The sequence below is a fragment of the Mytilus edulis genome, chromosome 10, assembly GCF_963676685.1.
Source record: "Mytilus edulis chromosome 10, xbMytEdul2.2, whole genome shotgun sequence".
Lineage (NCBI taxonomy): Eukaryota > Metazoa > Mollusca > Bivalvia > Mytilida > Mytilidae > Mytilus > Mytilus edulis.
In genome coordinates this window covers 11,366,407-11,380,196 of record NC_092353.1, presented here as the reverse complement: position 1 = coordinate 11,380,196, position 13,790 = coordinate 11,366,407, and the positions used below count along the sequence as shown (strand labels likewise).

Here is a 13,790-nt window from a genome sequence, read left to right as displayed (position 1 = left end):
TAGATTATTTTAAGTATATAGCATTTTGTTCCAGTATAAAGAAATTTTAAGCAAGAGGGGACTATGTATTTCTATGCAGGATACTATACTCCGTCACTCTCATAATTATTCTCATGATTTAAATTCGTTATTTTGAAAATGAGTAAAGTAAATTAGAAATTAAATTAATCAATTTTGTTTACATTCCAATTTTAACCATGTATACGAAATAGAAATTGTTCTCAGGGCAGGAATACATGTATTTTTAATGTTGAAATTTAGAATAATTACATCATTATTTTCCACACATCATGCACATGAGTAAAATGAGGTGTGGATTATATGTCAATGGGACAGCAACCCAACATTATTGTTGATTGTATTAAAATACTTTTTGAATATATATAAGATGGTTTTTTTTCTTTCTGTCATAACTTGATTTCTGTTCAAAAGGGTTATATTTGTATATTTAACAATGAATATTTTTCATATTTTAGGTTGTCCAGGCTATTAAGTGAGCACATACTTCTGAAGCTATTTGTTGCTAGAGCAGTATAACCCACATGTACAAGAAAACAAGCCGCCTATGAATGAAAATTCAACAGTTGAAGCTACTTACTGTTTAGCATGACACACGTGTTCATTTTTTTTTCTGTTCATGTCCTGATCTGAACAAATCATGATAGAAGTTGTGGAGAAATTTTAAACTTGATAAAACATGTACAAAATGTTTCAAATGGATAGAAATTAAAAGTATTTGATAGGATAGCGCATAGGACAAGCCAGGTTTTATAGTGCAAATATTCATGTGTGAATTTGGTCGGTATATTGAACTTGTAGTTACATACATGTAAGATATTGAATGAAATGTCAGCGAAATTCATAAACAAAAATGCAGTTTGAAAGGGTACATCGCATGAAGAGAAAAGTATTAAGATTCACACTGCAAGTGCTAAGCTACATTGTACCTATACATGTATCTGTGAGGCTGGAAAAATTCCAAATTTTATGTTATCATAGTAATAAGTCAGAATGAAGCTCAAAATTACATGAACTACAATAGTTACTCAAGTTGGATACTTTGGGAAACCGATTAACAACTTAACAAACTTAAAAGAATCAATGCATGTTTTCTGTAAAAACCTCAACCACCAAAGTGTCAGTTTCTGAAAATGATAGTGAATAAGTGACGATAGAAAGAACTAACCAAAATAGGAATTATGCTATTCAGGGTAGATATTAGATGTGTTGATCTTGTTTTTGCGAATATACAATGAGAATTATAAGCCAGAATAGAAGTGACCATTCATAGAATAGTACAAGGACAATGATATGGCTACTTTTGCTGTAAACTGAAAGTTGATATGTTTTTGCCGAGTCAACTGGTATCAATGATTTTATGAACTATAAATTTTATAATCATGATAATGATTTGAATGTCATTATGGGCTATTAAAAAGAGATGTAAAGGATTCAGTGTCTTATTGCATTAAAACAAACCAAAAAAGCTAAAATTTTGTGTAATTTACACTTGAAAAAAAGATCGTGATGGTTTTTTTTTCGTTAAAAATTTATAACAAGTTATTCTGTCATCACCTCTCAAACCTGACCTACATGTAATTAAACTTTTTCGTTGCGACTAGGATTTGTGTTTTTCTAATTTTACAGCCTCTATATTAGGTACTATTGGACCAAAATACTGAATAACGGGCATAATTACAAACAAATGAATGTTCATGAGTAGCATGTACGATTTGCAATAACATTACATTTGCATAAATATGCAGATCCAGCACATGTCCGTGCTTATATTTCATTTTGAATATTAAAGTGCATATAAGTGCCAGATATAATAATGTTTAAAGACAAAACATGCAATAAGCAGTTTCAAATTGGAGGATTTCGATTTTGAATCAAACCATTTTTTTTTTTCATTTGTTAAATGGAGCTTTCCGTGAGAGCTTTTACTACTTTGATTATTGTTTTCACTATGATTTTGGTTTGAATTAATAAGAAACAGCAGCTGAAGTATAAAATCACTCATTTTGATAAGAATTGCACTATAATTTGTGGTTTTGTGTTAAGAAAAAGATTTAGTTACATAATTTTTTTTATAAAAATACTCTAAAAAGTAGCCGTACAGTGATATATAAAAAATATATTTCTAAATATTAGCCGTAGGTGGATTTTTTATATTTCTTTAAGCTATCATAGTAGTTCATTTTGATATATTCATCTTTTAATTACAGCTTCACCTTTTCTATATTTTAGCATTTCTTCAAGTCCTAAATTTGGTAAAATAGCCAATTCCTCAAACACCTGTTTAATAAACATAGAGATCCTACTATAAAAAATCCAATAAATATTTATTACTCACATTTTTTTATTTTCTCAATCATGCTTTATCATATGCATTGAACGAAATAGATATTTTTCATGGCTAGAACTAATTATTTGGTGGATTTAAATCAATAAAAAACCCTTGAATTTGGAAATTTTCCCGTAAAAAAAGGGTGAAAATAGATGGCGCTACAAAACTCGGCTTTCCGATAAAATTTAAGCAAAATATTTTGCAAGTGATATTGGCATGGCCTAAGTGTTGTGTGTACTAAATTTAAAGAGATTCTGAAAAATTCACTCCTGGACACTTTTGTATGGTTTTCTGTGAGACAAGCTCTTTTAAAATAACTAAAAGTTTACATTTTAACAATTTTGTAAAACTGTTATATTTTGGGGCCAAAAAGGGGTCTTACTGAACCTACTCCTTTGAGAGGAATATTCTGACAAATGTTATGCATAATTAGCATTTTTATTTGGTCCTGTCATTCATTGTCGAGGATTGTCCTGTTATTGACAATGTTAACTAGGTCACATTTCAGCAAGCTTTTTATAACTCTTTCTCATAATTATGTATAAAATGGTATAACCTTCACATATTTTAAATTTCAGAGAAATATTCTGCGAAATAAAAGAACAATTAGCAATTTCATTTGTTTCGATCATTGTCGAGGTTGGTCATGTCAGTCAGCGATGGTCATGTCACGTTTTTGAAAGTTTTTGAAAATAAATCTATATTTTTTATAACATAAATGTTTTAAAATGTGACATATCATTATATGTTTCAAATCTGAATTAATTCTTTTGAAAAATAAAAAAAGTTATTAGCATTTTTATTTGGTCCTGTTATTGTCGAAGTTGGTCCTGTCATTATCAGAGTTGGTCATGTCACGTTTTCTAAAGTTTCTTACATATTTTTTTTTATTTTTTTCTTAAATCTATTTATCAAATGATGAAATCTTATTGTATTTCAAATTTCAAAAAAATATTTTGAGAAATAAAAGAGAAATAAGCAATTTCATCTGACCCGGTCATTGTCAAGGTTGGTCCTGTCAGTCAGCGATGGTCATGTCACGTTTTCGAAAGTTTTTGAAAATAAATCTATATTTTATAACATTTTGGTTTCAAAATATGAAATACCCTTTTATATTTCAAATCTGAAATAATTCCTTTGAAAAATAAAAAAGTTATTAGCATTTTTATTTGGTCCTGTCATTCTCGATGTTGGTCCTGTCATTATCAGAGTTGGTCATGTCACGTTTTCTAAAGTTTCTTACAAAACTTTTTTATTTTTTTTCTTAAATCAATTCTTCAAATTATATTTTAAATTTTAGATCAATCCTTTGAAAAATGAAAAAGTTATCAGCATTTTTCATTTGGTTCTGTCATTCGGTCCTGTCATTCGGTCCAGTCATTAGTGTAACCCCTGGAACCTATGACTTAATTCATGATTTGAACTTCGCAATTATATACTTACCTTTTGATAACATTAATTTAGCTTTTTTTCAATCGTTTAATGTCTATATATCTCAAATATAACCTGTACATTGGAGCATTTTTACACTATAAAACTTGTATATTTTGATACGTATCTTTCATTATAATTAAACTGTGGACAAGTCACGATTAGTGTTTTATATCTTGACAATTTATGCATTTGCAGCAGAAAACAGAACATGCTTTGTATCAAGCTAAGGTTTTTGATTTATCACTCATTTAAATTTTCTAGGAACAAGTCTTCTAGTGTTTTAATTTTATGTTAAATCATATTCAAAACAAACAGAAACTAATCTTTTAGAAAGGATGTAAATATGCCAAAGTATATACCTCTATATAAGTTTATATGATGTTCATGTTTTTGTTATGCTTGATCTACACTAACTAGTCGTACATTTACGACTAATTTTTAAAATTGTCTTTTGAACAAGCTTGATTCATGCTCAGTGTTACAAAACAATTTGCTGTTCTGCAGCAAACACAAAATACCATATATGAAGTATTTTATATAAAGTAGAGATGACGAAATTAACGCGTAATAATCGATACATTGTATACACAAATTAAAATAAAAAAAGAAATTTGACTTACCCTCGTGTACGGCCATCAATATATAAAGAATCAGACATTTCATAATGTTCGTGTTTCTGTCAACACTTCAAAATGCTTTCGTCAAAACTACTAGATATATAATCATTTATATGTTATACACCTCAAAACATGTAATATGAGACTCTACTTCCTGGTGCATTATAAAACTTACTGTTACTCAATGTAACTGCGTTCTGCCTGTATTCATATGAATATAATATTAAAAGTGAAAATGTTAAGTTATCGGAGACACTGTTCATTCATGGTATTTAAAGTCATAAGAAACCTCAAATGAAAAAATAAATAAATAATGCGTATGTTTTTTTATAACTCAATGGATAGTTTTCATTATAAAACTTATGTACATATACTTTTTTCTGAAGAAAATTCTTTAATTTATTCATATTTAGAGGAAATTTAGTTTATTTTAATTGCCCCGATATATTTTCCGTATGCAAAGTGACCTCAGTGTGACCCATCTCGTAAAAATCCGGTGATCACAATACGCATGGATGTCCTTAAAATAAACTAATATCTGAATTTACATGTTAAACACGTGCTCAATTTCCATGCTTTTTTGTTGATTTTTTGTCGATTATTGACAAACAGGTGACAATCGTTAAACTTCGGCTTCAAAACACGAACTTTAATTACCTGCCATATTTTCACAACAACACTGACCGATTGAAACAAAATTTGACGATTATACGAAATTTACACGAAAAAAAGATAAATTAGTGCACAGAAGACGAAGTTAATGATGTCTGTATGCATTGGTTCAAGAATTGGAAGAACATTATTTTTCACCTGTCACTCGTTTCTTATGACTTTAAATATTGAACAACTTCACTTACCATGTGAGGTTGAATTTAATTGATTTGAATTTGGTCCAGGGGTTCACGGGGTTAGTCTTTGTACTCCAAAGTAAAGAATGCCTAAACCATTGGCATATTTTGGAATTTTTTGGTTTTGAAAATCTTCAACTTAATATTTGACTTTACATTCTGATCATGCATGGTAGTTTATGATTCAAATGAATACGAAACAGGCGTCTTAAATTCGACATTTTGTGCCTAGTATCTTTGATTAATTTATTTTAAAACTATTGATTTACTGAAAAATATCTTTTTTCGAAAATAGGTTTTGCGATTCATGTCTGTATTAGTATTTGTCTATTCAAATATTTTAAAGCATCACTAACTAACTTGTCGAAATGAGAGTTTATTTGTTCAGAATCGTTGGTACCGTTATCAACCCATTCAAACAATTTCGCCATTTTCTGTATATTTATCTATATTGGTGTCTGTGTTCTTTAAGAGTATAAGCTTAGTTTAAGACTTAACGTTGACTTTGTCTTCGTTAAGGTAAATTGTTTTCAGTACATGTAAGATATCAGCGTTACAGAACAATCATATTGGAGAAACGACGAGAATAGCATTGACACATCATACAAGATAATCTAAAAGTTTAAAACAAGAAAATTTTAAATACCAAGAGGTTGAAAGAAATGAAAATAAGAAAATTTCACTAGATCAGCAAATAGTTATTTTAGAATGGAGCATGCTTTGATTAAAAGCCACAATGTAGGTTGAGGTAATTTTGTTCTTTAGTATCAAATGTCTCAGCTTTGCGTTAAAGCGATACAAGTAAATATTTCTTTCACATCGGCTCAAGTCTATATTCCATAGATGTTTGTAAATTTCTCGAAATGCCTTTGAAATCAGAACTAAGTCACGAAAAATATTTCACAACGACAAAATGTTGATCCTTATGATTTCAATTACAGTGTATATGTTGCCAAAATAAATACAACGTGGAATGATAAAGGATTTCACGACTTCCATAACTCAAACAAACGAAATCATGATAAATTGCGGGAAATTATGCGGGAACCTGAAAAAAAATGGAAGTGGTTGCGATTTCATATCTGTACATTTCAAACCCCCAAAACATACTATGACTAAAGACCGCTTAGACGACATGCATGTTATTTAATGACTTATTGGAATGTTAGGTAAACGATTAAAGGTTTTAAAGGTGGATTTCAATGGAATAGAAGCGATGCACCACCATATTTTGGAAGAGGCTGAACATTAGATACATTGTATCAGACGATACAATAATTCAAGAATATTTAAATTATCAGGGTCAGTAAATCATATCTATATGAAAGATAAACCAATGCAATCGATGCTTGCTTTAGGTTATCTGCAATCATAACCGATTGTTGCTGGGTACGTGGTTAGATATAGGAAGATGTGGTGTGAGTGCCAATGAGACAACTCTCCATCCAAATAACAATTTAAAAAAGTAAACCATTATAGGTCAATGTACGGCCTTCAACACAGAGCCTTGGCTCACACCGAACAACAAGTTATAAAGAGCCCCAAAATTACTAGTTTAAAACAATTCAAACGGGAAAACCAACGGTCTAATATATATAAAAAAAAACGAGAAACGAGAAACAAGTATAAATAACATAAACTAACGACAACTACTGTACATCAGATTCGTGACTTAGGACAGGTCCAAACATTTGCAGCGGGATTACACGTTTTAATGGATCCAAACCTTCTCCCTTTTTCTAATACAATAGCATTACATCACAACATAGAAAAACACACGGTAAAATATCAATTGGCAGGCTTAACTCAATCAAAAAACGTAAATTAATAATGCCCATTTTCTATTTCCTACATTATGCATTTGTGTACTCTCAGTTTTGTTGCCTTTGTTTTTGATATGGTGCTGTCTATTTTTCACCCATGAGTTGAATTGTTTTCTTCTTGTATCGTTCGTCATTGTTCTACAAAAAAAGCATACATTGTTCGACATATGAATGACTTATCATGCGTATAAGAATCCAAAGCCGACACGAATAAGCATTGAAAATATTAATAATGCTTGTAGATCAATAAACCATGGACAACTTTTCTTAAGTTATGGACTGAAAAATGGTTTGATTCACGTAAGTGGATTAATGTAAGCGCAAGTACTATTCAAACAGCAGCATTCAGGTTATGCACACGCTAGGAGCAGGAAACCCATTATAATTGTCATCCTCAACAAAGATGAAACATACTCTCCAACAACGCAGTAGGTTTTGATTTTACCATCTCTCTTCTCGATGATACATTGTAAAAAAGGCAGTTAAAGTGTGTAGTAGACAGGATCAAGCTTTTCATGACTGGTTACCAGTTTATGTTGTTAAAGAGATAAAGGTTATATAGAATGAATTATATTCTAGATAACAATCCAATTTAAACATTCATCTTTCCCAATCGATTCCATATTAGTATCTTATACAGCTGATTAGTAAAAGAAAACGTTAACAGTGACCATGCCAATTCAATGCACTGTATGCGTAAGTGGACAAATAATGTTCCATTTTGAGTTTTGTTTTATAATTGAAAATACAAATTACTATACAAACAATAAAACACTGATAAAACCAAACTAAACCTCACGCAAAACCCGTACCAGGAATTAGGGATATACATCCCTTAATTCAAATTCTGTTATGACGTGCTTCTTTCGCTTTGAAAATGTGTTTGCACATGCATTTATTGACTACTGCCGAATAATACATTTTATCAAATTGGCATGCATTTAATATATTTCATTAACTTAAAACACGTCCAATCTCTTAACTGATGCTCATGAGTGTTGTTACTAATTCATTTATTAGGACTGTAATGTGTTGCAAATGGAAATTGACATTTTTTACCTCGATATGACAGCCGTTCATGCTGGCTTTTCAAACTCCTCCTTCAGAAAAATCACATTGCCAGTCGTTTGCTTTTTTACAAACAATAAAGGAGGTTTATGGAAGAGCTTATAAAAACGCTGTACACTTATATCCATCGGACATAGCTATTACCTTAATTGTCTGAATCAGAATCGAAATAATTGATGCAGGCAATACTTTATTGTAGTTTTAACATGGATAGGCATTATATACGTGCTATTTTAGCCTTCATTATCGCTCGGGAAGAAAGAATCACGAATATAATGCCTACCCATGTTAACACTACAATACATATAGCTTAAATCAATCATTTCTTAAATAATTTTGACATTGTTTAACTAAAAATCTAGACAAGATATATTGTTATCATGTCTGTTCGTTTGCGCATAAACGCTAGAATTATGAAAGTCTAAAGTGAACCGGAAAATGAAGCAGATCTTTTTTCATATATAACATCCTTCGTGTTGCGCATATAGGTTAAACAGTACCAGTGTTAAGTCTAATGTGGAACGTTACATTGAAAAAGAAAAAGGAAATATGATAAATGCTTTCGGAAATTTTGGTCCTAAATGATGTTCAACTTTAATATATTTTGTACCTAGAGTTATTATGGCGACACGAAGTATCCTAGTAAATATAGTAAGTTTGGTTTTATGATACCATGAGTATAAAGTTTTTGTTGAAGAATTTTGGTTGTTGTTTTTTTTTTAAACCTATGCTACACATACATGTACACACGACATTGGAATTAGGCACACAAAGGAAACAATTGAATATAATTTAGTGAGTCCATTCCAGCTGCGGATTTAGGAAACATTGCTTCTAGAAAAAGATTCCACGGTTAATGAATAGATTGTCACGACAAAGGTTTAATTAATTATCATTATATAGATGCACTTGTTAACACTTGTGACCAACAAATTCATCAGAAATTGTCCGTAGAGGTCAGTCAAGCACAGCCGATTGTTCTGATTGGTAATTTGTGTCATTAGTATAAAACAAATTAACTTGTTTTCCTATTTCAACTACTAGTATAAGTTTAATCTTGTATACTTATAATATTAAACGGGAAATGACCATAAAGTACACAAAACCTAACACATATTTATACTTTCATTTCTGAATTTTCCTCGGAGTTAAGTATTTTTATTTTATTTCACTTTATACAAGATGTGAGAGATTTTAACATATGGACGACAAAGTTTGATCATTCTTATCTACCAAGGTACATGTACAGATCCAGCTGCAGAGTTAAGATAATATTTCATTCTTGCACGGTTAGTACTTTGACAACGTCAATAATGTTAGTGTAAACATATTTATTGATAGTGGATTGGGAAATACGTTATTACAACTTAAATTAATCGAATGCCAGATCTCTCATGTTTCAGACAAACTTCAGTTCTGGATCAAGATATGGTCGTCAACAAGTTCTCATTTGGTGATGCGGAGCTTGACTATAGAGACAGGACTCATCGTGCAGTGATATGGGCAGCAAATTGTAGTTAATGAAAGCTTATGAGAATTTTTTTCTCAGCTCTCTCATCGATGTGTCATACTGACCTGCTCCCTTATATATATCTTCTATTTCTACCGGATCGCAGTGCCCTTTTGTTGACATAATAATAGGCTAGCAGAATGAATTTTTCGTTTTTTTTATTTGTGAATAAAAATTGAGAATGGAAATGGAGAATGTGCCAAAGAGACAACAACCCGACCATAGAGAAGACAACAGCAGAATATCACCAACAGGTCTTCAATGCAACGAGAAATACCCGCACCCGGAGACGTAAATATATAATAGTTCAGTGATAATGAACGCCATACTAAACTCAAAATTGTACACAAGAAACTTAAAGTTAAAATAATACAAGACTAACAAAGACCAGGGGCCCCTGACTTGGGACAGGCGCAAATATGCGGCGGGGTTAAACATGTTTGTGAGATTCAACCCTCCCCCTATACCCCCAGCCAATGCAGAAAAGTAAACGCTACATTAACGGCGTCAAGAGAAATTGGCAGGATCCGGAGAAATCTTGGGAAATCTGGAAGATTGTGAATGTGACAATTGGGACGAATTTGGAGAGAAACGACGTAATCAGAACTGTTATATATAAAATAAATGTTTTTACAATTAATGTTCAGATCCTTGCCTCAAATCGCTGGATCTTGATCAGACTTTTGACAAATTTAAAACGAGAATGATCTTATCAAATTTAGCAGTAAAATACTAGTGTAACGGAGGGATTTTTAACTTTCAATATTTTTTTTTAATCTGTGGTACGCTTTCAACTTAATTATAGTTAATTAGTTTTTTGATAAACATTTAATGTTGGAGGGTGTAAAGCCTTAGATCATAGTTTTTCATTGGTTAGACATAAGACACCAGGAAGTTGGTATTTATATTATGTGTATTATATATCAAACAAAACACTGACATAATTATCTGTTCATTGCAGTCATCTAGCACACAATAAAAAATACCATTCACATCATCATAATAACAGTTATTTATATTTAGATCTTGATAGACTTACAAAAAGGTTATTTTTGTCTGTTTTATATAGAAATTATAGTTTGACTTAAACATTAAACATAACAATACAAACAAAATTTAAACGTAATTGTTAATTAAATCTTCTGATAATGTCGTGTCTCTATTCATACAAAGTTATAAACTAAAATTGAATAAAAATAAGTTCTCGTTTTATTGACATAACGTCTTTATTAAAGTCTGTACTTTATCATGTCTAACGTTTTTAACTTACTTTTATGTTCATGTAATCATCAAACACTATGAGTGGATAGTTCTCCTCTCAAATAAATTCATATACATTGAAGTATATTCAATACAATAATTCTATAGATATGATATGACATGTCAATCCTGGTATCTACGATGAGTTATGTATTGTGTACATGTCTCAAATCAGGGTATGCGGGACGATTGCAATTATAAAACTATCCAAGATATCCAAATGACTTAGATTTATAAACAGCATTTGAATTTTTACACTTTTATCAAAAAGGTCAACTAAATTCTGATATTGTCAGTTCATTGTCGATTTATGAGTTTGACAGTCCCTCTGGTATCTTTTGTCCCTTTTTTATTTGAAGTTCGATTAAAAATCAATATGTTCACTTTCGGGAATAAACATTCTGTTATAAAAAGAATACATTATGTATAGCGGAACTTGAAGTAAGTAGACAATGCTAGTACCTTTTTTTCGTCAGTATAAGCTGATTTATAAAGTCTACATTTTCTGAATAGTGGAACAAACGGGTTGGACGAAAAGCATAGTGAATTTCTACAGAAGGTTTTGTCTGTTAAAACATCATATATCAACATTTATATATGACATTCACAAATATCAGATAACTCTTTGTTTGGCCCAGAGTATATTTCTACACAGATAATTTATCCCTTTCTATAACAAAATAGTTGTTTATCTTTTTTACAATAGTTGGTGCTATATCTCTTTGTCTTTCAGTTAAAAATAACGAATCGTTTAACACACCTAGCAATTAACTTTTTTCATATTACGTTGACATTATTTACATCTCACGAACACCACAAACATATGAATATATTTTAATGTATTGAACCTAGAAAGCTGCATAGAAAAGAACTGTGATTGTTCGTCAGTAAGTAATACATTTCCGTTGAAATATTTGTTGGCTTTCCGAGAAAACATTCAAGTGAGAGGTTAGCTAGCTATAATACCATGTATAATGCACCATTTTGTTTTTAATTAAATGCCTGTAACAAGTCAAGAATACAAGTATAATAGTTATTATATACTCGTTTGATGCTGGCATGTCAGTTAACTACTAGTAGTCTGTTGTTATTTATGTATTATTGTCATTTTGTTTATTTTCTTTGGTTACATCTTCTGACATCAGACTCTGACTTCTCTTGAACTGAATTTTAATGTGCGTATTGTTATGCGTTTACTTTTCTACATTGGCTAGAGGTATAGGGGGAGGGTTGAGATCTCACAAACATGTTTAACCCCCCCCCCCCTCCCTGCATTTTTGCGCCTGTCCTTAGTCAGGAGCCTCTGGGCTTTGTTAGTCTTGTATTATTTTAATTTTAGTTTCTTGTGTACAATTTGGAAATTAGTATGGCGTTCATTATCACTGAACTAGTATATATTTGTTTAGGGGCCAGTTGAAGGACGCCTCCGGGTGCGGGAATTTCTCGCTACATTGAAGACCTGTTGGTGACCTTCTGCTGTTGTTTTTTTCTATGGTCGGGTTGTTGTCTCTTTGGCACATTCTCCATTTCCATTCTCAATTTTATTGAATAAAGTATAGAATTTCTTGCGTTCACGGATCCATTAATGTTTTATTTTGATTTGTATTAACGACATGATAGACTTAACCCTTTCCCAAAGAGTATACCCTTTCATCTTTTTGTTACATTACAATGTATTGTAGAACTATGATTTGAATTAAACTCTGTGCATAACTAGTATTTGAAAATAAACAATAAACATATGAAACTAAGATTAATATGTTTCCTCCTTCTAGTTGATGGTTATATAGATGAGAGGAAATGCAACGTTCACAACACTATTGTTGATTATAGCCGTTTAGCCTTAACAAATATACCGAGACACTTACCAACACATGCGACTAGTCAGGATTTTAGTAGAAACAAGATAACAGTAGTCAGAGCCTTTAACTTTCAGGATTTTCAAAACATTATAGAGCTTCACTTAGAGTATAATCTGATACAATCAATCGACAAAATGGCTTTTCATGGATTATATCGTCTATACCAACTACATCTTGGCGTAAACTCATTGACGATGTTACCCAGTGAAGTGTTTGACATCCTGAATTGTTTGGAATAGATAAAAATAAACTGAAAGACTACCAGACTGAAAAAAATAAAAGAATTATCAACACTCCTATCACTTAGGACTCTTTCGTTCGACATATATCCAAATTTCCAATTTCCAGGGCAATGGTCTACATTAAGTAAGTTGAGTCGTTTGATGATTTTCCGTAGATCGTCAGAAGTGCAATTCCCTCACATTAACGTGATGCCAATAACGTCTTTGCACTTACATAAGGTACCGTTCATATCGGAGGATTTTTTTGAAATTTTTCCAAAATTAGATTCAATAACATTATGGCTAGGTGATGATTTGCCTAAAAATCCAATTAATCAAATATTCAGATTTTTTATTTGTATCCAATGCCCAAATGATGATAATCTGCGATACAATACAGAAGAACATTTTTACAGAAAGCTGAAGATTTCTCTCCAACAGAACGAAGAATCTACAAGGAATGTAGTTTGATAGAACTGTTGTTTTCATGTCAATAATAAAAATGATAACATTTCTTCTTTGAAGGTATGTTCAGATAATAGTGCTGAATTACTGAAAAACACGATTCGAGTATATTATTGTAACAACTCTAAACGGTGTGACAATAGCTTTTTTCAGCGTTGAAACACTTTGTTTTATAATTAAGCTGTTGTCGACATTTGAACTGGAGTGTTCTAACTATGTCATTGGAGTTTTCGACTTATCCTATGTCATTCTGTGTTGATGTAATAAAGCTAGGTACATTAAAGGGTGTATATCTATGATGAGTTTATTTATTTAGGCCGTCTCTTTAAATG

At 31.2% G+C, this 13,790-nt stretch overlaps 1 protein-coding gene across 2 annotated transcripts in view; it reads right to left on the bottom strand.

The window, feature by feature from the left end:
- LOC139493396 (toll-like receptor 4) overlaps positions 1-4,621 on the bottom strand; it is an 82,771-nt gene extending 78,150 nt beyond the window's left edge. The window contains exon 1 of one of the 2 annotated variants that reach the window (XM_071281773.1): positions 4,405-4,621. In XM_071281773.1, the coding sequence (XP_071137874.1) occupies positions 4,405-4,447 (43 nt within the window). In that variant the 5' untranslated portion in view covers positions 4,448-4,621. The remainder of the gene's footprint in view (positions 1-4,404) is intronic. The other variant, XM_071281772.1, reaches the window with a different exon arrangement.
- Between the last annotated feature and the right edge of the window lie 9,169 nt (positions 4,622-13,790).